This window comes from Hypanus sabinus, chromosome X2, assembly GCF_030144855.1.
Source record: "Hypanus sabinus isolate sHypSab1 chromosome X2, sHypSab1.hap1, whole genome shotgun sequence".
NCBI lineage: Eukaryota > Metazoa > Chordata > Chondrichthyes > Myliobatiformes > Dasyatidae > Hypanus > Hypanus sabinus.
The window spans coordinates 6,457,829-6,484,108 of record NC_082739.1 but is presented as its reverse complement, the minus strand read 5'-3'; the positions used below and the strand labels follow the sequence as shown (position 1 = coordinate 6,484,108).

Sequence of the window (26,280 nt, the reverse complement as noted above, 5' to 3'; positions counted from 1 at the left end):
GAGATACTCAAACCACCCCATCTGGCACCAACACCATTCCAGTCTTAAGTCATTTAGATCACATTTCTTCCCCATTCTGATGTTTGATCTGAACAACAACAGAGCCTCTTGACCATGTCTGCATGCTTTTGTGCATTGAACTGCTGCCACATGATTGGCTGATTAGATATTTGCAATAATGAGCAGGTGTACTTAATAAAATGGCCACTGAGTGAATTGACTTGAATTGAATTTATTACTTGCATCCTTCATATACATGATTGGTAAAAATCTCTAGGCTTTATCTCCATCTAAATGTACAACAGGACAGTAACAATATAGTTAAATATGAACAGTCAATATAACATAGAAATACAGTTGTATCAGCATGAATTAATCAGTCTGATGGCCTGGTGGAAGAAGCTGTCCCGGAGCCTGTTGGTCCTGGCTTTTATGCTGCGGTACCGTTTCCCGGATGGTAGCAGCTGGAACAGTTTGTGGTTGGGATGACTCAGGTCCCCAGTGATCCTTTGGGCCCTTTTTACACACCAGTCTTTGTAAAGGTCCTGAATAGTGGGAAGTTCACAACTACAGATGCACTGGGCTGTCCGCACCACTCTCTGCAGAGTCCTGTGATTGAGGGAGGTACAGTCCCCGTACCAGGCAGTGATGCAGCCAGTCAGGATGCTCTCAATTGTGCCCCTGTAGAAAGTCCTTAGGATCTGGGGGCCCATACCAAACTTCTTCAACCGTCTGAGGTGAAAGAGGCGCTGTTGTGCCTTTTTCACCACACAGCTGGTGTGTACAGACCACGTGAGATCCTTGGTGATGTGGATGCCGAGGAACTTAGAGCTGTTCACCCCTTCAACCCCAGATCCATTGATGTCAATGGGGGTTAGCCTGTCTCCATTCCTCCTGTAATCCACAACCAACTCCTTTGTTTTTGTGACATTGAGGAAGAGATTGTCAAGAGGGAGGGAGTGTATAATAACGTCACTATTGTCCTTATCTGGCAAGTTCCTAAGCTTTATAATTCTCTCTGCCTCTTTCTAACTAATGAGTTAGAGCTCATTAAAATTTGCCTCGTTGAACAAGCTTTTGAACAACTGCTTTAATAATCTAGAGTGTTTTGATGTTAGGTTTATGACCTTCCTATGGATATACCTTGAAGCAGTTTAACTAAAATAAAGGTGTTAAATTAATTCAAGTTGTTGTTTGTGTTCTATCTAGTTGGAACCTTATGGCATTTGATGTACCTGAAGCATGGTTCTAATTTGCTACCTAACTTTCTACCCTCCCCACCCCCCCACCAAGCAGCTGTTTCGCCAGTTCTATTTCTGAGTCTGGCTCATGACAGGCAGACCAGCACATTGCAGTTGCGATATTTCTGGAATGATGAACTCAGCTCTCCCATCCTGCACGTAAAGTAGGCCATGTTTTGACACCTACACCCGAGAAGCATGGTGATGCTGATATCTGCATAAGAGTCAATTTAAAAACTGGTTGGCATTAGAATTATAGTCATATAACATGAAATGTGCCCTTTGCCCATTGACTCCACACTAGAAGCCTGAGGCTTCACACCACCAGATTCAGGAATGGTTGTTGTCCAACAACCATCAGGCTCCCGAACCAGCATGGAGAACTTCACTCACCTCAACACTGAACTGATTCCACAACCTATGGACTCACAAGGATTGTACAACTCATGTTCTCAATATTATTGATTATTATTGTTTTGTATTTGCACAGCTTGTCTTTTGCATATTGTTTCTTTGTACATTTTTTGTGTAGTTTTGCATTGTTACATTGTATTTACTGGGAATGCCTGCAAGAAAGTGAATCTCAGGGTAGCATATAGTGACATGTGTACTTTGTACTTTGAACCATCAAGTGTCCATTTAAACAAATCCTATTTTATTCTCCTCACATTTCTTCAACTCTCCCCTACATTCTACCTCTTCCTTACACATTAGAGGGCAGCCTGCAGTAGCCAATTAAGCCCGAACTCCCTCAGGTATGGGAGGAAGCTGGAGCACCCAGAGGAAACCTCCACATTTGCAGTGAAAATGTGAAATCATCAGAGGCCAGGATTGAACCTGGGTTACTGGAGCTGTGACGCAGTGGCTCTATTAGCTGCACCACTATACTGTTTCAAATAATGCTTGATGCACTTGTAGACTGCTGACTGCATTTGATATTTTGAAACTGATTCCAGCCCCAATGTACTTTTGATACATTGGGCGGCAATTTAGTGGGCGTAGCGTAGTGGTTAACATATTTGCTTTGCAGCGGCAGTAATCACTGGAGTTGATACTCACTGTGAAAGGAGTCTGCATGCACTTCCTGTAACTGTGTGGGCATCCTCCAGATGCTCCTATTTCCTACCACACTTCAAAGATATCAGGATTAGTGAGTTGTGAGCATGTTATGTTGGCACCAGAAGCGTGGCGACACTTAACAGGATACCCTCAGCACAATCTTCACTGATTTGGCGCAAATGACGCATTTCACTGTATGTTTCAATGTACATATGACAAATAAAGCTTATCTTTAGATTAAATACTTCTCCTTCATTTCTCCTTTCCCTGAAAGTCAATGGTTCTTGGTCTTCTGCTATCCTGTTAATTTGCGCATATAATCGTTCTTCTGCAACTACTAGTCACCAATTGTGATCTCTGTAAAAGATGGCCTCATTGCCTCAAGGTACCATAGAGTTAGGAAGTGCATGCTAAGTGTAGTACTTGAATTGATGAAGGAAACCTGGCAGCTAATTTCTGCTGTTAAGGTTTCACTGCTGCGTAACATGCTGTACGGTTTCACTGATAATGTAATGGTTTCTCCGTAGCAGCAATGTTTGGGTTATGACTAGAGATAACGAGGCTTTGGAATGCTGTTGTTCTTTCTTGTGAGCTGGAAGAGAGATTTTCGTGGTTTTTGGTCGGCAAGAGGAGAAGGAAGGAAGCTGTGTGTGGAGAGAGCTGAAAGACCACTGGATGGAGTGGACTGGGAGCGAAGGTCAGAAGGTCGGTGAAATTCGAAGGAGGTCGATGGTTGATGAATGGCCGTATCAGTGAGCTCCAATGTGCATTTCTGACTTTTCTCTTAAAATGGGCCCTTTTTCTTTTTATTTTCTTTATTAACCCTATTTTCAGATCAAGATTTATAAAGTTCGATCGCTTAATTGCATATGGTGTCCTGTTTGATATTTTGCGGTGTGGATTTGTAACCGGGCAACACATCACACAGCATCCACATGAACGAGACTTCTCTTTAGCAGGGCTAAAAATTGTTTTCCCCAAGACGAACACGTGCTGGCCCAGCCTGAGGGTCACAGAAGTCTCTCAGACAATGATTTAATGTTGACCAGATTTTCTCTCAGCTTAAAGGGTGAATGTTAGTCAGGCCAGAGCAGAGAATCTTCCTGCTATTTATAACAGAGGCAGAGGGTGCTTTATGTTCACATGATAGCACATAGATTTTAGTTCCTCGCCTGATCTCACTTCTGAGGGTGCTGTTTTCTTTGAAAATTGCACTGAATTGGAGTGGGATTTAAATTCACAATCTGCCTGGTGACACAACTGTAAATGAGGAATTGATTGTGGACTTCAGAAAGGGAAATCAGGAAAACGTGCACCAGTCCTCGTTACTGGGTCAGCGGTGGAAAGGGCGAGCAGCGTCAACATCTCAGATGATCTATCTAAGGCCCAACACATTGATGAAACTACAGATGAGAAGGAAAAGACTGGACCCAGAGTTGAGATTTTTGATTGGAGGAAGGCTAACTTTGAGAAGATGCGAAGGGATTTAGAGAGAGTGGATTGGGGCAAGTTGTTTTATGGGAAGGATGTAATAGAGAAATGGAGGTCATTTAAGGGTGAAATTATGAGGGTACAGAATCTTTATGTTCCTGTTAGGTTGAAAGGAAAGGTTAAAGGTTTGAAAGCACCATGGTTTTCAAGGGATATTAGAAATTTGGTTAGGAAAAAGAGGGATGTCTACAATGGATATAGGCAGCATGGAGTAAAGGAATTGCTCGAGGAATATAAAGAATGTAAAAAGAATCTTAAGAAAGAGGTTAGAAAAGCTAAAAGAAGATACGAGGTTGGTTTGGCAAATAAGGTGAAAGTAAATCCAAAAGGTTTCTACAGTTCTATTAAAAGCAAGAGGATAGTGAGGGATAAAATTGGCTCCTTAGAGAATCAGAGTGGTCAGCTATGTGTGGAGCCGAGGGAGATGGGAGAGATTTTGAACGATTTCTTCTCTTCGGTATTCACTAAGGAGAAGGATATTGAATTGTGTAAGGTGTGGGAAACAAGTAAGGAAGTTATGGAACCTATGACAATTAAAGAGGTCTAAGTACTGGTGCTTTTAAGAAATTTAAAAGTAGATAAATCTCCGGGTCCTGACAGGATATTCCTCAGGACCTTGAGGGAAGTATGTGTAGAAATAGCAGGAGCTCTGACGGAGATCTTTAAGATGTCATTAGAAACGGGGATTGTGCCGGAGGATTGGCGTATTGCTCATGTGGTTCCATTGTTTAAAAAGGGTTCTAGAAGTAGGCCTAGCAATTATAGACCTGTCAGTTTGACATCAGTGGTGGGTAAATTAATGGAAAGTATTCTTAGAGATAGTATTAATAATTATCTGGATAGACAGGATCTGATTAGGAGTAGCCAGCATGGATTTGTGCGTGGAAGGTCATGTTTGACAAACCTTATTGAATTTTTTGAAGAAGTTACAAGGAATGTTGACGAGGGTAAGGCAGTGGATGTAGTCTATATGGACTTCAGCAAGGCCTTTGACAAAGTTCCACATGGAAGGTTAGTTAAGAAGGTTCAGTCGTTAGGTAATAATGCTGGAGTAATAAAATGGATTCAACAGTGGCTAGATGGGAGATGCCAGAGAGTAGTGGTGGATAATTGTTTATCGGGATGGAGGCCGGTGACTAGCGGGGTGCCTCAGGGATCTGTTTTGGGCCCAGTGTTGTTTGTAATATACATAAATGATCTGGATGATGGGGTGGTAAATTGGATTAGTAAGTATGCCGATGATACTAAGGTAGGAGGTGTTGTGGATAATGAGGTGGGTTTTCAAAGCTTGCAGGGAGATTTATGCCGGTTAGAAGAATGGGCTGAACGTTGGCAGATGGAGTTTAATGCTGAGAAGTGTGAGGTTCTACATTTTGGCAGGAATAATCCAAATAGAACATACAGGGTAAATGGTAGGGCATTGAGGAATGCAGTGGAACAGAGAGATCTAGGAATAACAGTGCATAGTTCCCTGAAGGTGGAGTCTCATGTAGATAGGGTGGTGAAGAAGGCTTTTGGAACGCTGGCCTTTATAAATCAAAGCATTGAGTACAGAAGTTGGGATGTAATGTTAAAATTGTACAAGGCATTGGTAAGGCCAAATTTGGAATATTGTGTACAGTTCTGGTCACCGAATTATAGGAAAGATATCAATAAATTAGAGAGAGTGCAGAGACGATTTACTAGGATGCTACCTGGGTTTCAGCACTCAAGTTACAGAGAAAGGTTGAACAAGTTAGGTCTCTATTCACTGGAGCGTAGAAGGTTGAGGGGGGATTTGATCGAGGTATTTAAAATTTTGAGAGGGACAGATAGAGTTGCCGTGAATAGGCTGTTTCCATTGAGAGTAGGGGAGATTCAAATGAGAGGACATGATTTGAGAGTTGGGGGCAGAAGTTTAAGGGAAACACGAGGGGGTATTTCTTTACTCAGAGAGTGATGGCTGTGTGGAATGAGCTTCCTGTAGAAGTAGTAGAGGCCAGTTCAGTTGTGTCATTTAAGGTAAAATTGGATAGGTATATATGGACAGGAAAGGAGTGGAGGGTTATGGGCTGAGTGCGGGTAGGTGGGACTAGGTGAGATTAAGAGTTCGGCATGGACTAGGAGGGCCGAGATGGCCTGTTTCCGTGCTGTGATTGTTATATGGTTATATGAGCTATGCCAGTGACTCCACTTTGTTAGGATTTTGAAAAGACTTGTTGTGCTTCAACTCTTACAAATTTCTCTAAGTTTATGGTGGAGAGCATTCTGACTGGTTGAATCACACCCTGGTGTAGAGACTCCAATAGTCAGATAATAAGAGGCTGCAGAGGGTTGTAGACTGCATCATTACCAATGAGGACATCTTCAAGAGGTCTTTCAAGAAGATGCCATCCATCACTAAGGACCCTTACCAAATGGGACTTGCCCTGTCCTTGTTACTGCTGTGAGGGGAAAGAGGTACAGGAGCTTAGACCCAAACTCAAAGTTCAAAGTAAATTTTATTATCAAAATACATTTATCACCCTTAGAGTCATTTTCCTGTGGGTACACTCAGCAAATCTATAGAATAGTAACTGTAACAGGATCATTAAAAGATCAAGCAGAGTCCAGAAGGTAACAAACTTTGCAAATGAAAATATAAATAAATAGCAATAAATAATGAGGTAATGAGTCCTTAAAGTAAGATCACTGGTTGTAGAAACATTTCAATGATGGGGCAAATGAGTGTAGTTATCCCCTTGAGTTCAAGAACCTGATGGTTGAGGGGGGGAGTCTGATGGTGCAAGTCCTGAGGCTCTTATATCTTCTACCTGATGGTGGCAATGAGAAGAGAGCATGAACTAGGTGGTGGGGATCCCCAGTGTTTCATGTAGATGTGCTCAATGGTAGTGGTCGGGGTGGGGAGGGTTACCCATGATGGACTGGGCCATATCCACTTCTTTTTTTTAGGATTTTTCATTCGAGGATATTGATGTTTCCATACCAGGCTGTGATGCAGCCAGTCAATATACTCCCCACCACACATCTATAGAAGTTCATCAAAGTTTTAGATACCATGCCAAATCTCTGCAGACTGCTAAGGAAATAGAGGAGCTGCTATGCTTTCTTCGCAATTGCACTGATGTGCTGGGCCCAGGATAGATCCTCTGAAATAATAGCGCAATGATTTTCTTCCCCTGCACCATCAGATTTCTGAATGGTCCATGAACACCACCTTGTCATTCAATTCTTTATTTGTCTTTGTAACTTCTAGCTGTTTTATGTCTGTATTGTGCTGCTGCCACAAAACAAATTTCACGTCATTCAAGTAGTGATAATAAATCTGATCCTGTGTGGCACCTTCAGACATGTAATTAAGCTAAAAGATTTCTAATAGCCAACTGGTGGTGTAGTGGCATCAGCACCGAACCTCTAGGCGAGTGGTTTGAATCTGGCCAGCTCCTTGCACGCTTTCCATCTGTGCTGGGTTGAGCGTCAAGCTGGCAACTCAGCCTTGTAAAAAAAAAACAGACAAATGCTGAAGAAGCTTGCAGCCCGATGTGCCACAAGCAAGAACGAACAACAACAAAAGATTTCTATAAGCAAAAATGCTTGGAGCTGCTTTAAAAAGGATGTCTAGTTTTCTCTAGTCAAATAATTTACATTTTGATAATTATATTGCTCACTTATCATTTGATAAGTACACTGGCTCCTTCATGCAGAACATAGTTTTCAAAGAATAGCACGTCACAATTTTATACAAAGAGGAACCATTATAATTAGTATAATGATACATTGGTTAGACTGCAATTAGAATATTGTGTACAATTCAGGTCACTGCACTGCAGAAAGCATGTGGTGGAAATACGAGAGAGCGCAGAAGAATTTCCCCAGGATGTTCCTAAAATCGAGGGCTGTAGTTAAATGGAGAGTTTAGATAAGCTGTCAATGGACCATGGGAGGCTGAGGGGAGGTTTGTAAAATTACATTGAATTGAATTGAATTGACTTTTATTACTTACATCCTTCATATACACAAGGAGTAAAAATCTTTGTTACATCTCTGTCTAAATGTGCAATTTATAGTAATTTATAATAAATAGTATGTACAACAGGATGGTCGTTACAACATAGAAATACAGTTGTGTCAGCATGAACTAATCAGTCTGATGGCCTGGTGGAAGAAGCTGTCCCGGAGCCTGTTGGTCCTGGCTTTTATGCTGCGGTACCGTTTCCCGGATGGTAGCAGCTGGAACAGTTTGTGGTTGGGGTGCCTCAGGTCCCCAATGATCCTTCGGGCCCTTTTCTCATACCTATCTTTGTAAAGGTCCTGAATAGTGGGAAGTTCACATACGCTGGGCTGTCCGCACCACTCTCTGCAGAGTCCTGCGATTGAGGGAGGTACAGTTCCCATATCAGGCAGTGATGCAGCCAGTCAGGATGCTCTCAATGGTGCCCCTATAGAAAGTCCTTAGGATTTGGGGGCCTATACCAAACTTTCTCAACCGTCTGAGGTGAAAGAGGCGCTGTTGTGCTTTTTCACCACACAGCCAATATGTACAAACCACGAGATCCTTGATGATGTGTATGTCGAGGAACTTAAAGCTGTTCACCCTCTTAACCCCAAATCCATTAATGTCAATAGGGGTTAGCCTGTCTCCATTCCTCCTGTAATCCACAACCAGCTCCTTTGTTTTTTGCAACATTGAGGGAGAGGTTGTTTTCTTGACACCACTGTGTCAGAGAGATGACTTCTTCCCTGTAGGCCACCTCGTTATTGTTTGAGATTAGGCCAATCAGTGTAGTGCCATTGGCAAATTTAATTAGCAGATTGGAGCTGTGGGTGGTGATACGTCCATGGGAATACAGAGAATAAAGGAGGGGGCTTAGGACACAGCCCTGAGGGGCACCTGTGTTGAAGGTCAGAGGGGCAGAGGTGAGGGAGTCCACTCTTACCACCTGCTGGCGATCTGGCAGGAAATCCATGATCCAATTACACAAGATGGGGTCAATGCCGAGGTCTCTGAGCTTCTTGTCGAGCCTGAATGGAATTATGGTGTTGAATGCTGAACAGTCACCCAAGAACAGCATTCTCACATATGTATCCTTCTCCAGATATGTAAGGACGGTGTGTAGAGCTGTGGCTATTATGTTGTCTGTCAATCGGTTGTGTCGGTAGGTGAATTGAAGGGGGTCCAGTGTGGGTGGTAGCAAGCTGCAGATGTGATCCTTGACCAGCCTTTCAAAAGCATTTGCTTATTATTGAGGTGAGTGCGACAGACCGTCAGTTGTTCAGACATGTTACCTTGATCTTTTATGGTACAGCAACAATGGTGGATGTTTTGAAGCAGGAGGGCATTCTACACTGGGAGTTAGTCAAAGTTAATCAGGTAGCTGTGAATTATAGAAGCTAGTCAAACTTTTTATCAGGGCAGGGTGTTTAGAAATAGAGGACACAGGTTTAAGGTGAGAGGGGAAACATTTAAAGGGATTTAAGGGGTAGGTTTTTCCATACGGAGGGTGGTGAATATCTGGGATGAGTGGATAGAGGTGGTGGTGGAGGCATATACAATTAGAACGTTTAAAGTGCATTTGGGCAGATACTTGGATTGGAAAGGCATGGAGTGATATGGTCCTAATGAGGGGAAAATGGGATTAGTGTGGGCAAGGTGGGTCAAAATGGCCCCTTGTACATTTCTATGATAGCGTGGTGATAATTACCAGCTTTGCTGCTATGCCAGGAACCTGGTGCTGCAATTTGATGTGCATCCCTCTCCCCTTTGCTGGCACTTGCATTGCAATGCATCGCCCAGGGTGCAGTGAAGTGAGAACTGGTGTTGATCAGGCTTGCAAATCCCCACCCAGCTGCTTCATTGGGACCACAAAGCTAAAGTGATTGCAAGACATTCTCAATCCTGAGGGACAGCTGAGGTAAAAAGTAATAGTACAAGTGGCCCGTTTTCCGAACGTTCGCTTTATGACACCTCACTGTTACGAAAGACCTACATTAGTTACCTGTTTTCACTAACAGAAGGTGTTTTCATTGTTACGAAAAAAGGCAGCGCGCGCACGCCCCGAGCAGCCGAGCTCCTCCCCTGGAACTGCATTCTAGCCGGCGTTGCTTAAACACGTGTCTGTGAGCATTTGTACTTTATGTCGATTTATTTTGTGCATCCGTTAGAATCAGAATCAGAATCAGACTTTAATCGCCAAGTACCTGTGCACACACAAGGAATTTACTTCGGGCAGATGTTGTCTCTCTGCTCATAACAATAATAATGATAAATATAAATGAAAATATAGATTATACATACAAGTAGTGCAATCCAAGTAATAGTTAGCCGGCAGTTAACTGTTCAGCAAAGTGACCGCAGTAGGGAAAAAACTTCTCCAGTGCCTATTAGTCTTAGTCTGGAGGGATCTGAAGCGCCTACCAGACGGAAGCAGTTCAAACAGTCCATGCGCAGGATGGAAGGAATCCATTATGATGTTCCCCGCCCTCTTCTTCAACCTGGAAGAGTACAGGTCCACAATAGAGGGCAGGGAGGCTCCAATGATTTGTTCAAACAGGTAGAGGTGTGGGAGGAAGACTGGCCAGACCATTCCGAGAGTATTGCTCCATTCACTGATCCAATTACACAAGGGGAATGAAACCGAATATTCTGGAACACCATTATCCTGCAAACCCACTACTTCCACAGATGCTAAACCTATTAGTTTTCTACTGACACTTCAGTGCTCCACTGTTCCAACTCACTCAGAGTGTTCACCTGAACACACAAAATGCTGGAAAGTGGGGAGGAGGGAAAGATAGATGTGATTGATGGTGGGGTTTCGTTGGAGATGGCAGTAGTTACAGAGATTTAAGTGCTGGACACAGAGGCTAGTGGGGTGACAGGTGAGGACAAGACAAACCCGATCCCTAGTAGGGTGGCAGGAAGATGTCCCGTCTCCATTTTCTATTTTGCATGAATTAACAAACTATTTTTATGGAGAGCTTTATCAGCACAGGTTTCCCCCACTATCTGAAGGTAGAGTGTTCCTATGAAACGGTTCGTAAGCCAGAATGTCGTAAAGTAAATAAGCAATTACCATTTATCTATATGGGAAAAATTTGAGAGCGTTCCCAGACCCAAAAAATAACCTACAAAATCATGCCAAATAACACATAAAACATAAAATAACAGTAACATATAGTCAAAGGAGGAATTATATGATAAATACAGCCTATATAAAGTAGAAATACTTTTCTGCAATCATTGCAGCACTGTTTAGTGAAAATCTCACTACGTAGCATATAATCTCACTACATAGCGCTACTAGCATAGCAGAAGCACTCTCTCCAGTAACCTTTAAGCTATGAATCTGCCAAATCATACCAAATAACACAAAAATACACAGCCTATATAAAGTAGAAATAATGTATGTACTGTACAGTGTAGTTTCACTCACTGGAATTGGGAAGAGAGCGAGCACACTGATAATGGTGTGTTAGGCTGATTCGTTGGAGGTTGGGGTGCTCAGCGATTTTTTCCAATAAATTGCAGTTTTGTCACAGTTAAACACTTGCTTATACGAATAACCACCTTCTGTACTTATTGTCTTCAGTTCTGCTGGGAACTTTTCGGCAGTTTCAGTATCAGCCGAAGCACTCTCTCCAGTAAACGTTAAACTATGAAGCTGCTGAAAAGTTCCCAGCAGACTAAAAGACACCACTTTACTATGAGCAGAACCAATAGTAACATTGGCAGCTTTCAAGATTCTCTCTCTCTGTGTAAATAGTGCGAATGGTGGACGCAGGCAAGTTCAACGCACGGACATTGTCCTTACTTCGTTCACCACAATTGAAACACTTAATTATGTCTAGTTTTACCCTAAGTGTAACGTCCTTACAAGCTCTTTTAGGCTTTTCCGATACCTTAGAACTCATCACTTTCCAGCATTTTGTGTGTTCAGGTGAACACTCTGAGTGAGTTGGAACAGTGGAGCACTGAAGTGTCAGTAGAAAACTAATAGGTTTAGCATCTGTGGAAGTAGTGGGTTTGCGGGATAATGGTGTTCCAGAATATTCAGTTTCATTCCCCTTGTGTAATTGGATCAGTGAATGGAGCAATACTCTCGGAATGGTCTGGCCAGTCTTCCTCCCACACCTCTACTGTTTGAAGATCTTTCTTTGAGATTTATTCCCAAGGAAGTAATTTCCCCACCCAGAAAGATGGGGTAAGGGGGTGTAAAGTACCTCCATTAATCTGGGTGTATAGGAATAGGTCCAAAACTCTGTAAAGAACAGGTATGCATCTATGAATGTGGTCGGTGAGGAACTGGTAGGGAGGGGAAGGTGAGCATCTCTCTGAGATTCTGCTGTAAGTTTGTTAAATTTTCAAGGCAATGCGCACAATGCCTTGCCATAAACTGTTCTGAGGTGCCATTAACAAGCTTCTAATGAGTTGTTGCAAATATTGCAATGCACAATTTTAAATCATTTATGTGAACTCTCATCAAGTTCAAGTTTATTGTAATCTAACTGTAGTTATACACCTACATAATCAATGCTTCTCCAAACCACAGTACACCCACAAAATGTGTATTACACACAGCACGTAGAACAAAAATATTACCACATGTAAGTTAAAATGTAATTCAAAATGCACGTGAAGTGTACAGCACAGGTGAACAGTACATACAGTAACAGTGTATGTCCTAGTGATGAGACCTCAGTAGTGGTAGGGTCTGAGGGACGAAGATGTTAGCCAGTCTGGCAGTCCTAGTCCTGGTGCTCCCGTACCTCTTTCCTGACGGTAGGTCAAAGAGGTTGCGGGATTGGTAATAGGGATCCCCAAAAATGATTCAGGCCCTTCGTATAGTGTTCTCGGTAAATCCCAGTGACCCTCTCAGCAGTTTTACTATTTTTTTGTAGTCTGAATCCTTGCAGCTTCCGTACCACACAATGATGCAGCCAGATGAGATACTCTCGATGGTTCTCCTGTAGAAAGTTGTTCGAACAGAGGTTGGAGGCCTTGCAGGCCTCAGTCTCCTCAGAAAGTGTAGATGCCGCTGTGCCTTTCTTGACAAATGAACTGCATTAGGAACATATTAGGAGAGTCAACTTTAATCAAATTCGATAACCTGTTATATTATAGTGCACGCACTGTGATACTGTGATAGTCACCAAGCAATTTTAATTTTGTGTTAATATAGTTTGCTCCAGTTATATTCTTATTCAGTAAACGGGCAAAATGTGTTTTATGATTGTGGCAGTGCATTAAGTAGTATAATTAGGTTTTTATAGAGAATGAATACAATGAGCTTGTAGGCCATCCTTAAACCTCTGGTTTTCTAATGAAGCCAGTTATAAATGACTAGGAATGTTTCATCTTCTGTGTTTACCCATTTCATCAACTTTGAGCATTACCTGGAAATTAGGTGATTCAGCAGTGCAGAACAGAATTAGCCAAATGAGAGGTAGCAGGTCAAGGATTGTAGCTCTAGTGCCTGTTATCCCTTCTCCTGTAGAACGTCTTTTCTGGCTTTTTTGTCTATACTTTCTTCCCTAAGGGGAAGAAAATCGCCAACTTTAAATCCCTCAGCTGTGTTTGAATCTTTGCTTCTGCAATATCCTTCTGCCTAGATTGAGGAAATTTCCCTTCTCAAAACTGGGAGGCATAGTGGATGTTGAGGCTGGAAATAGAATTGCGGTACAGGCAGGTTGGTGGAAAGGTCCTACAGGTAACAGATGAAATGTATGAAATTTACAGGTAACATGACAAATATGAAGATCTACATTTTATAGGAAGAATAGGAGGAAACAATATAAACTGTCTCTTTGCTATCGTAGTCTAACACTTTACAGCGCCAACGATCATAGGTAGGGGTTCAAATCCGGACGCTGCCTGTAAGGAGTTTGTATGTTCTCCCTGTGACCACATGGGTTTCCTCCAGGTGCTCCAGTTTCCTCCCACAGTTCAAAGATGGTATGTTTAGGGTTGGGGTTAGTGAGTTTTGGACATGCTACGTTGGTGACACCTGTGGGCTGCCTCCAACGCAATCCTTGAACTGTGTTGATCCTTGATGCAACCTGTTACATTTATTTGTATTCCTTAATGTACATGTGACAAATAAAGCTAATCTTTCATCCTTATCCTTAAATCTGACATGTCAGGTGCATTGCTGAGACAGTAGTCAGGGCAGATCCAATTGTTCCATTGAAAAGGGAGCTGGATAAGCATCTGCCAAGAAAGAATTTGCAGGAAAGTGGGATTACTCAATGGGTCAAAATTTCCATGCTGTATTAGAATTCCTGGATTTACAGCCACTGCTATGGGATACAGGTGGGAAAATGAACTACTCTTCAGATAGTGTCCTAAATCGAGGTCTTATTTTTACCGTAACATCTTTAATGGCCATGCGGAAATTTTGACCCATTCCAGGCAATTAAATATCTTTTGAAATGAAAACAGTGATTTTATGCACAGCTAACTCCAATGGGAACCAATGATTATAATCCGAGGAGAACACACAAAATGCTGGAGGAAGTTAGATGGCATCTATGGAGAGGAATAAACAGTGGATAGGAAAGCAAGGTGGAAGAAGTCAGAATATGGTGGGGGAAGGGGAAGGTGAAACCAGGTGAGGTTCTCTCCTATCAGATTCCTCCTTCAGCCCTTCACCACTTCTACCTATCACCTCCTGACTTCTTACTTCATACATCTCTCCCCACCCACTCACCTGGTTTCATCTATCATGTGTAATTTGTACTTCCCCACCCCCCCCCCCAATGTATTCTGGCCTCTTCTTACTTCCTTTTCCGTCCAGATGAAGCATCTTGGCCTGAAACCTGGACTGTTTATTCATTTCGATAGATGCTACCTGACTTGCTGAGTTCCTCCAGCAACTTATGTGTGTTGCGCTGGATTTTCAGCAACTGCAGAATCTCGTGTTTACTATAATCAGCAGACTTTTGTATGCTGTGATTCAGAAATACAAGATCCTACTGCTACTGCCATTCCATTTCCTTGAGATACTCTTTAATAATCTGTACTCAACCTTTTGTTATTCCTAATATTCCTTTACATGGTTGGAGCACTTCTGTAGATTCTGTCATTTAAAAAAAATTGGATACGTATATGGACAGGAAAGGAATGGAGGGTTATGGGCTGAGTGCAGATAGGTGGGACGAGGTGAAAGTAAGCGTTTGGCACGGACTATAAGGGCCGAGATGGCCTGTTTCCGTGCTGTAATTGTTATATGGTTATATGGTAGAGTATGATGTGGGAAAATAAAAGGTATTTTAATTAATATCACAGCAGGATAGAATTTACATTTGCAAGTTCCTTACAATCCCAATGTCATCTATCTCCAGACAATGCTTGAATCAAAAATCAAAAAGAATCTTAGTATTTATGTGGCATATTATCACATAAGAATACTAAATAGTTTTATAAATGTGGTTGTAACTATACCCTGTGCAATGTTAGATATAATGATGGCTCTTGCTTCTGGAAGTGATATTAAAAGTTGGGATGTGTAAGTCATGAGCTTAGCATTAATTCCTGTATTTTCAATTGTTATGAGATCTTAAAAATTCATCTGAAAAAGCAGGTGGGGCTTTTAAGTCTGTTTTCACGTTGAGGGAACACTCTGTCACTTGTTAATTATAAAACCTTACCCAGCAACTTTAACATGCATGTAAAGAGTTTCTTAAATAGTCACAACTATGAACTATGAGCAAAGGTCACTGCATGTCACAGCTGCAAACACATTCAATCAGAGATGTGCAGTGTTTCCAAATTGAGTGATCACACCAGGGAATGCTCTAGTGGCCTTATTCCTTAAGTTATTTATAGTAGGCTAGGAATGTATTTTCTCATATGTTATCTGTTATTGTGGTGTAATGGAAAATACAGAATATGATGACTTCTAATAACATGCAGAATTTTATGCAGGCCGGTCTGCCTGCTTCCACAGCCATCTTATAGTGTGTGCTATTTCAGTCATTTATGTAGAACCTCAATTTTACCTGTGTATAAAAATGTTCGATGAACATTCAAACGAGAGGACATGATTTGAGAGTTAGGGGGTAGAAGTTTAAGGGAAACACGAGGGGGTATTTCTTTACTCAGAGAGTGATAGCTGTGTGGAATGAGCTTCCTGTAGAAGTAGTAGAGGCCAGTTCAGTTGTGTCATTTAAGGTAAAATTGGATAGGTATATGGACAGGAAAGGAGTGGAGGGTTATGGGCTGAGTGCGGGTAGGTGGAACTAGGTGAGATTAAGAGTTCAGCACGGACTAGGAGGGCCGAGATGGCCTGTTTCCGTGCTGTGATTGTTATATGGTTATATGGTTAACAGCAGATTCCTAATGCTCTTAGGCCATTAGTCCTGTTCAGACATGTAGTGTGATCTAATTTTAAGAACCTGGATGGCTATTTTATTCAGCGGGTGTAGGCAGAGCTAGTTTGGCCCATCCTCATTGTCTGTACCTATCTGGCCTCAGCTGGGTTCCTTACTATACAATGCAGAAAATTGTTCTGGCAAGAAATGCATATAAGGCAGATTAGGAATGTCGGTACCTTGGAAGAAGCCCAAAAAGCTACAGTAAGGCTCTAATCTGGCATGTAATTGTTTGGAAGTCTTGATGATTTAGCACCTGGCTCGGTTATCAGACTGTGTTGTACGCTATAGGTTTGCAGTACAATTGGGGTATCTAGTCAAACCTTGACAGGTGGGGTTGGCTCATTGTGTATCTCCTGCCAGACTGTGGTCTGGGTGTGTGCCCAGAAATATGTGCAGTTTGGATAGTTTAGCCTTCAGAATGGAATTGGATAGACATTTGAAGGGGAAGAGCTATGGAATAAAGTTAACTGAGTTTGTTTTTTTAAGACAACAGCACAGATTCAGTGGGATGAATAGTATTATTCTGTGATTCCAGTCACTATTCTGCAGCTGAAGGGCCACTCTCTACCCCCATCCTCCACCCCCCCCCCCCATTGGGACCTGCTCATTAGATGATCCGTCAGCTAACAACTTATTTGCTAACAACACTCTTCTACACTCTTCCACCCAGAAACACATGGCGGTGGGGAAAGCATAGGAAAGAAAAGTAACCACACTCTTAATGGCACCTTACTGATTTTCCCCGACACATTTAAAAAAAATGCACATGTTTGGGAATCGAGTAAGAGCAAAGAACCAATCACAGCTCCTTGATTTTCCTGACCGTGAAGAACTTCCAGTTGACAGGAGTTACAGTGGCCACTGGTCTTTGGAACAATAATCCTATAGAGAACGGACTCCATGGAGGGGATAATTTTCTGAATAAATAAATAGATTGATGGCTTTGCTTTCCCTCTAAAGAAATGTTCTGAACAGTTCTTCTGTGACATGTCATGTGAGAAGTGGAATGACAAACAGAGATGGTATTCGTGATCCTGCTGAAAATAAATCTCTTGCCAGCACCGTGTCAGCATTAGTTCCATATATGTCTGATGCCCCATGACCTAGCTCCTGAGCAGAAGTAAACAAACCTTGCTGTGGCTTTTCTTAGCCTCTGATGCATATTGGTAGCAATTTTTCATGGAAGTGTCTAACTGTTGTAAAGGGCAATAACTCACCAGTATTTCACCATTGATTTACAAGTAAAAGATATCCTTGTATATTGTGCACAATCCTCAACAAAAGCCTCATTAGGTTGAATCTTGGATGTGGAGTTGTCTCTGAGGAAGTGTTCCTTCTCCTCAATGTAATCCAATACAGTGTCTGCCCTTCTTCCACCCCCCCCCCACAGACACACACATAACCCTTTCCTCCATGTTCTTGATAGCCATCTGCCACGATAATGTAGTTAAATCCTTGTTCTGGTGGTCTCTATGTGATGCATTCCACGTGTCACGCCTGGCAAACTTACTCTGTCCAAAGGATTCCCTTTAGCACCTCGGGACCTTGTAAATATTGGCACTTTATGATTGGGGCATCTTCCCTTACATCATCCCACTAAATATTGATACATTCTGAAGGACTTCCCTTTTAAATATGGACATATTTCTAAGCATGCCCTCTAAACTTCCACACAACCTTTATTTCCCTTTACATACTCCTTGAGACTCCCTCTAAATATTGTGATCTGTCTGGGACTTCCCTTTCAATAATGACCCATGCTAAGGCACTTTCTAAGTTTCAACAATCTCTGGGGGTCCTCTTTAATGCTAACCAGTTTGTAGAGGTGCCCATTAAATAGATGAATGGCTGAAAATTTAAAGTGAGTCCTTTTTGGAAACCCATCTTGCCTCAGAGCAGTACCTTGCAAATGTTTTCCCTTCCTCTCTGAATGCCTTCACTCCTTTGTAATGAGGGTATTTGCTGAAACGCAAGATATTCCATTGCCCCTCCCCACATGTTACCCTTTGGGCACTGAGGCCAACAGCTCACGTGCACTACAATAGCTTGGAACATCTGAATTAGACAAGGGTCAAAGTTTGTCCTTGGTCTCAGCTCGGTCCAGCTTCTTAGTCTATGTTGAAGACATTGGGTCTTGATGTCTTTTAATGAGTAATTTTATTCCATGTTGCTCTTACCGCTATAAATCCTTGATAGAAGCTACACAATTGGGTATATTTAAAATGGAGATTGATGGATTTTTGGTTAATTAGAGTGTCAAATGTTATGGGAGAAGGCAGGAAAATGGGGTTGGGAGGGAAAAGAAATCAGCTGTGATTGAATCTTAGAACAGATCTAATGGGCCGAACGGCCCAATTCTGCTCCTACGTCCTAGTCTTGTATTCTACCATGTGACACCACATTAAAGCGCTAACCATGATGCTTTATTAAATACGTCTGTTTGCACATGATCCATATTCCTTCATTCCCTGATATGCTTGTCAGAATACTACTTAAATGCCACTTGTTTCCGTTTCTTCCTCTACCCCTTCCATGCACCCAGCACTCTTGAGTTTTCAAAACAAAATTACTGCACACATCTCTTAAACTTTCCCCCTCTCACCATAAAGTTATATTCTCTAGTATTTGAGATTCATATCTTGGGAAAAAGACATTGATTGTCTATCCTATCCCTGCCTCTGATAATTTTATGAAACTCCATTGGGTTTTTACTCACCCTCTGACACTTCGTAGAAAACAATCTAAGTCCATTGATCACCTCTCCATAATAGAGGCAGGCCTTTTGGCCCAAATAATTTGTAAGAAGCTCCATCTAGGTCTCTTCAGCATCAGTTCTCCTTTGTTTTCCATCGGCTGCTGTCCAGGATAGCATTTCCAGATAATAAGCACATTGGGTAAAGGGGTTTCTCCCAAATAATTACATTGTTGAGAAAGGATTTATTGGAGTAAATTACATTTTGAGTTGCCCCCAGCATTATTATTGTTGGACAGAAATGATATGCAGAGTGGCACATTGCCATTCTCGGTTGTATCTTTGTCCTGTTGGTATTATTTTAACAATGAGAGAACACAAGAAATAAGCTCTTATTAAGGAAATGGTCCATGAAAACATTGTGCAATATTCACACTGGTGGTGTTGGACTCCCAGATTATCCATTCCCGACCTGAAATGTCAACTGTCCATTTCCTTCCATCGATGCTGCCTGACCCATTGAGTTCCTCCAGTGTTTTGTGTGTTGCTTCAGATTCCAGCATTTGTGGTCTCTTGTGTCTCCAGATTGTCCATACTATTGGATAATATTTCTCTTGATATCCCAGCATATTTCTTTCAACTATATGAGTTCAGCTGAATGAAACAGCATTCCCCTGGGACCAAGGTGCAAAACACACACAGTACTTCGAACACTGGAGGGCAGCACCAATGGGAGAGGCCAGCCCCCAGCCAAGCACGGATGCCACACTACACCGCCTTCAGCATTTCCTCGCCTGGACTGCAGCAGCAGGAAAGCTTGTGGCTTGAGACCTGGTCCCCGCTATAACCGAGGCTATGCAGCCTTCACCCCACCTGTCTAACCACCAAACAAGGGAAACTGGCTTGCGGCATCATATATTATCAATGTCCACCAGGGTCTTGCGATCGCAAGGGAAACGTTCTAAATTTTCCAGTAAATCAGATAAGTTCAAAAGGAGCATGTGAACAGAGAGGTCAGGTATGTGGGAAGGGGAGTGTGTGAACTAGCTGCCCAAGTTAGGAAGTAAGTATAAATAACATTACTTGATCAGCCAGATTACTAAACAGATTATCAGTTTTCACTGTACATTAGCTCAGGACTTGGGACAGCATTTCTTCCAAGGCAAAGAGAAAAGACTGCTTTGTGGTTTGATACACCTTGTTAACAGAAGGAAGGAAACAAACTTCATTTCCTTTAAGCGGCTTAGCTGGTGTCTGTGGAGAAAGATAAGAAATCCCAGAAGCATAATTTAAGTGGAGGGAAAGTCTAGCGGCAGTTTCTGTCTTCATTGAAAAAGCAATAGACTATAAGAAGATTAATTTTTACACTCTGTCTCTGGAGTAAAATTCAGATTCAGTACACGACACCAGCACCTTTAGCTTCAGACAGGTACCTGAATACAGAGAAATGAGTTAATTGGAGCATCTGATATAGATTCATCATAAAGAATTGATTGTGTTAAACTATGAATTATGTTTTTTTGAAGAGATCATTACATGAAAAATGGTTGATGGTTCCAATTGTTACGTAAGTATGGATTTTGATCACATCACACTGGACAGTTGTTCCTGAGCTGGGAGCATTCATGCCTGGTTCCAATCCCTGTTGGCTGGGCATTACCCTCGAGTTTAGGCTAGCAGTCAGTTCCGTATTGAGGGAGGTCCATCCAGTTGAAAATACACTCTTTCACTGGTTTGGGTGCATGTACTCTATTACACTGTTTTGATGTGTAGAAAGTTATCCCTGGGCTTTGATCAGCATCTCTCCTTAAACCAAGAAGAAGAGTTATCTACTCATTATCACCTTGGTATTTCCTGCGAGTGTACTCGCTGTATTTTCAAAGTTTCAGATTTTCAGAACTTCATAGGCTGCACAGGGATTAAGATGCTATCGAAATGCAAATTTGTTCATTTGTTGAATAAAGGTGTGGAATCAGAGTGAGATACAACATGGCAACCATATCTATGACTGAGTCCATGCAAACCCATCAGTCTCCTCCATCTTAATTGCAATTTTTATTTCCAGTCAACTCCCTCTGAATTCCACTTCTCGTCTGTACGCAAGGAGCAATATACAGGCGTGAATTAACCTACCAATTTGTATGTTTTTGGAATGTGGGAGGAAACCAGAGCATCCTGAGGAAACTCAGTTACAGGGAGGATGTCCAAACTCCACACCGACAGGACCCAGGTCTAAGTTGAACCTGTGCCTCTAGCTTTGTGAGGAATTGACTCTACTAGTTGTACCTTTATGGAGTTCAGGTAATTCAAATTTCAAAATACATTTATTATCAAAGTACATGTATGTCACTATGTTCTACCCTGAGATTCATTTTCTTGCAGGCATTTACAGTAGACCAAAGAAGTACAATAGAGTCAAGGAAAAACTACACACAAACACTGACAAACAACCAATTGCAAAAGAAGGCAAGCTGCAAATATAAATAAACAAGTCTGAGTCCTTGAAAATTAGTCTATAGGGGTTGTGTTGGAGAAAAAAAGAATTATTGGAACAGTACATTTAAAAGTAAATGTGTTTAGAGAAGAGTACAGAAGACACTTGAAGGGTTATTCAGTGTACTAGCACAGTGTTCTGAATGGCCTTCAAGTGCTGAAACTTCAGTGAAGACTGATTGCTAATAGTTTCTGGTTGCACATCATAAACTCGAGATTCTACGGATGCTGGAAATCCAGGGTAACACACACACACACTATTCTGGAGGAACTATGGAGCGTCTATAGAGAGGAATAAACTGTTGACATCTCAGGCCGAGACCCTTCATCAGGACTTGTCAAATGAGAGGTCACTGCATGAGTTCTGATGAAGGGTCTGGGCCCGAAACTTTGACTGTTGATTCCTTTCCATAGGTGCTACCTGACCTACTGAGTTCCTCCAGCAATTAGTGTGAGTTTCTGATGGCAGTCTTGAGACTAGGACCATTTGTGTGCTATGCCTTCCAATAATCAACCACTCATCCATTTGGAAGCTACATGGGTCAACACCTGCAGAGCACTAGAGCATGTCTGATTACACTGTATTACATTACTTGTTCTTCTTTTCTCTCCCAGAACAGTTGCTTAATCATCAGCCAGCTACGGGAGATCACAGGAGTCCATGATAATCGGTTGCTACAGAAGGCTCTCCAGGTTAGTGTTCCCCTTGTTGGTGTATTGCACAACAGATTGGTGTGAAATTATGTTTCTCAGCCTATCCACCACTGCCCCACAACCCAGTCATGCAAAATGCACTATGGCCCACAAATTCCCAGCCACCTTTCACTAAGTTCCTTCTGAATAGATAATGGAGCATCTACACAAATTTGAGTAAAAACCATCCTTATTGGATTTAGTATTTGTTTATTTTTGGAACATCCTAAACTGGCCACTCTTTAAGGATGTGTCAAGGCAGAATGTGTTAACAAAGTTACGAGGTACTTCGTCCAGTCCTGTTCAGTCCTGGACCAGCACGTAAGTGCCATCACAAAGAAGGCATGACAGCACCTCACCATTCCCTGTTGTCCAGTCAGCTCCCTCTGGATTCTTCGTAGATTTGGCATGTGACCATAACTAACAAACTTCTATAGATGCACAGTGGAGAGTATCCCAACTGGATGCATTGGTGTTTCCTGGTAAGGAAACATCAATGCCCCTGAATAGAAAATGCTATAAAAAGTGAAGGATACAGCTCAGTCCATCACAGGCAAAAACCTTTCCCACCATTGAGAAAAATTACATGGAGCACTGCCGCACAAAAGCAGGATCCATCTTTAAAAGACCTGCAACATCCAGGCCATGCTCTCTTCTTGCTACTATCATCAGACAGGAACTGCAGAAGCCTTGGGTCCTGCACCACCAGGTTCGGAAAGAGTTATTACCCTACACCCATCAGGCTCCTGAACCAGTGTGGATAATTTCATTCACTCCTACTCTGAACTGATTCCACAACCTATAAGACTCTACAACTCATGTTCTCAGTTTACCACCTTTTGCTTGTTGGTCTTTGTTTATAGTTTTTCATAAAATCTATTATATTTCTTTGTATGTACTGTGAAAGCCCACAACAAAATAAACCTCAAGGTAGTGCACACAGACACAGGCACGCACACAGACACACAATATTGTACTTTTATAGTAAATTTACTTTTGATTTTATTCAAGCTGAGCACTGATGTAATTAACAGTGAGTCAAGTAGTATATCCTTCAGAGAAAATAGTGCTAACACACGAACTGCAATGCTGTAGAGCAGTTGACCTTCTGAAGCTAAACTGAGCCGCCTTTTCTGCCAGTGGATGACCATGCTATGATCACACATCTTTTTGGGTAAATCTGGTGTATATAGAGACTGCTGTGTATATTGACAGCAATGGGTAAACTGGAAAAGTATTTTAATTCCTTCTGAACACCTTAACTATGGTGTTGATTTCTTTTTTATGCTGTTGCTAGCTTGAGTCACTACACATTGATTAGGTTGGTCAATTTAACCTCTCAGCTTTAGGTCCAGGTTTAGAACCAACGTTCTCTCGCATCAAGATTTTTTTTTACAGTTGCGCAGACCGATCGTTGCTCTGAACCGGAAATTTTTACATGGCTTGAAAACTGTGCTGCATTAAAAAAATTTTTTTGTTGATGTCATCAGCATTCAGCAGTTTATTAACAATAAACTACTGACTTCCATTCCGTGTTTATTGTTGCAATTTGTAAAAGCGTTGTAACTTGAAACAGTGAGAATGTAAATACGTTGAAGCTGTAAAATGTTTCAAAGTTGTGGTGTGTTTATTATTTTATGGATTACATTCATTAACATAAGTACAGGTTATTTCACAATTATATTAGCATAGATTTTGAGATTATATAAACATAATTTCAAAATTATGTTAACATATGTAAAAGAAAATTCCAGCTGCCCAGCAACAAAGGCTATGATGCGCTGGAGAATTTCAGTTACCACGTGGATACACACCTATGCAACTGAGAGAGAATAGTGTTTTGAACTGTGGTTGAGATTAGCATCGCAAGATGATGCTCATTTTCATTCCACACCGCGCAGTGACTTATTCAAGAACATTAGGTGAGTTGCTAGTAAAGAACTGTGGCTTGAGTATTATTATGTCAGATGTGCATCTCAAAGGAGTGTTTGTTTGGGAATAAATGATTGTGATAGATTTTGTAGTATTTCTTCAAGAAAAATCTATTTTACACAAGAAAGAGTGCACTGTAGTTCAATAAGTTTAACTCAGGAACATGAATTAGGGAGAAAGGAATAGATGGAGATGAGGAATGGTGAGATGGGAGTTTGGAAGGAGCCCTGTTGGACATGAACAATGGTTTGACAAATTGAGCCAAATGATACAAGTTTGTACTGGGAGTAATAATGAAATAACACCTTCAGTAGCCGAAGGAGCCACTGACCGAACAAATGCATTGCCAAGCAGTGCCATAAATGCTTTGTGGTGTTACCCAAGCCAATATCAAAGCTGATCGTTGGTCTGAACCATGAACAAGGAAGCTTTCTGGAGAGTGTGCTGGAAATGCAGTCACCCACATGAAGCATGGCCATGTGCAAAATGAATGTTTACTACTGTGGAAGAACAACACCACACTCAGTAAGGAAACTGACATTTATAAATTTGCTGTTAATACAACCATTGGTGACAGAATCTCAGATGGAGAAGAGGGGACGTACAGGAGCAAGGTAAACCAACTAGTTGAGTAGTGCTGCAACAAACTTACACTCAACATCAGTAAGACCAAAGAACAGATTGTGTATTTCAGAATTGATAGAATGAGGGAACACAAACCAATCCTCAGAGAGGGATCAGAAGTGGAGAGAACCATAGAACACTACAGCACAGTACAGGCCCTTCAGCCCTCCATGTTGTGCTGACCCATATAATTCTTTAAAAAAAGTACTAAACCCCATAACCCTCTATTTTTCTTTCATCCATGTGCCTGTCCAAGAGGCTCTTAAATACCCCTAATGTTTTAGCCTCCACCACCATCCCTGGCAAGTCATTCCAGGCACTCACAAACCTCTGTGTAAAAAAAACACACACTTACCCCTGATGTCTCCTCTCCCTTAATTTTGTACGTATGCCCTCTGGTGTTTGCTATTGGTGCTCTGGGAAACAGGTACTGACTATCCACCCTATCTATGCCACTCATAAACTTGTAGAGAGAGTGAGCAATTTCAAATTCCTTGGTGCCAAGATCTCCGAGGATCTAACGTGGTCGCCAACATATTGATGCAGCTATAAAGAAGGCAAGACAGCGACTATATTTCATAAGGAGTTTGAGGAGATTTGGCTTATCACCGAAGACACCCAAACTTCTACAGATGTACTGTGGAGAGCATTCTGACATGTTGCATCACTGTTGGGGATGGGTGTGGGTGGGTGGAGGGAAGAAACTACTGCACAGGATTGAAAGAAGCTACAGAAAGCTGTAAAATTAGTCAACTCCATTTAGCCTCTGTAGTATCCAAGACATTGTCAAGGAGCAGTGCCTCAGAAAGGTGGCATCCATCATGAAGGATATTATCCAGCACGCAGGACATTCCCTCTTCTCACTGTTACTGTCAAGGAGGAGGTACAGAAGCCTGAAGGCACATACTCAGCAATTCAGGAACAGCTTCTTCCCATCTGTCATCCAATTTCTGATTGGACATTGAACCCGTGAACCCTACCTCACTTTTATTATTTCTGTTTTTGCACTTTTTTAAATTTAACTATTTAATATACATATATACATACTGTAATTGATTTATATTTATTTTCTATATTATGATGTATTACATTTTACTGCTGCTGCTAAATTAGCAAATTTCATGACATATGCTGGTGATATTAAATCTGATTCTGACCCTTTCCATAATCAGCTTGTGTGACAGTTACACAGCTAAAGTATGGCCTCTTGTGGTAGAAGTCTGAAATTGCAGCCACCCATTTTGTTGAGCTGGCATACTCAATAAATAATAACCATAATAAAATCTATGAAAGAATACAACAACAAGGCAGACACTAGTGTGCAAAAGGCAACAAACTGCAAATACAAAAAGAAAGAAAAATAATAATGAGAACATGAGATGAAGAGTCTTTGAAAGTAACTCCATAGGTTGTGGGAGCAGTTCAATGATGGGGTGAGTGAAATTTTGAGGTTATCCCCTCTGGGTCAAGAACTTGATGGTTGAGAAGTAATATCTGTTCCTGAACCATGGAGGCTAAGCATATAGCCTAGTGGTTCACCTGTGCTGATGGAGATTGTGGAGGAGATATTGTTGCCAATCTGAATTTACTGGGGTGCAAGTAAGGAAATCCAGCATACAATTGCGCAAGGAGGAATTGAGGCCCAGGACTTGAAGCTTATTAATTTGTTTCAAGGGGACAATAGTGTTGAATGCCGAACTGTAT

The 26,280-nt window shown here is 41.7% G+C and overlaps 1 protein-coding gene across 5 annotated transcripts in view; it reads left to right on the top strand.

Moving 5' to 3' along the window:
* The window catches only part of usp28 (ubiquitin specific peptidase 28), a 108,038-nt gene that overhangs the window by 19,224 nt on the left and 62,534 nt on the right, over nucleotides 1-26,280 (top strand). For 3 of the 5 annotated variants that reach the window (XM_059956849.1, XM_059956848.1, XM_059956850.1), the window contains one exon: nucleotides 21,943-22,020. In XM_059956849.1, coding sequence (XP_059812832.1) covers nucleotides 21,943-22,020 — 78 coding nt within the window. Of the gene's footprint in view, nucleotides 1-15,970; nucleotides 21,301-21,942; nucleotides 22,021-26,280 lie in introns of those variants that run through there. The other 2 variants (XM_059956852.1, XM_059956847.1) reach the window with 2 other exon arrangements.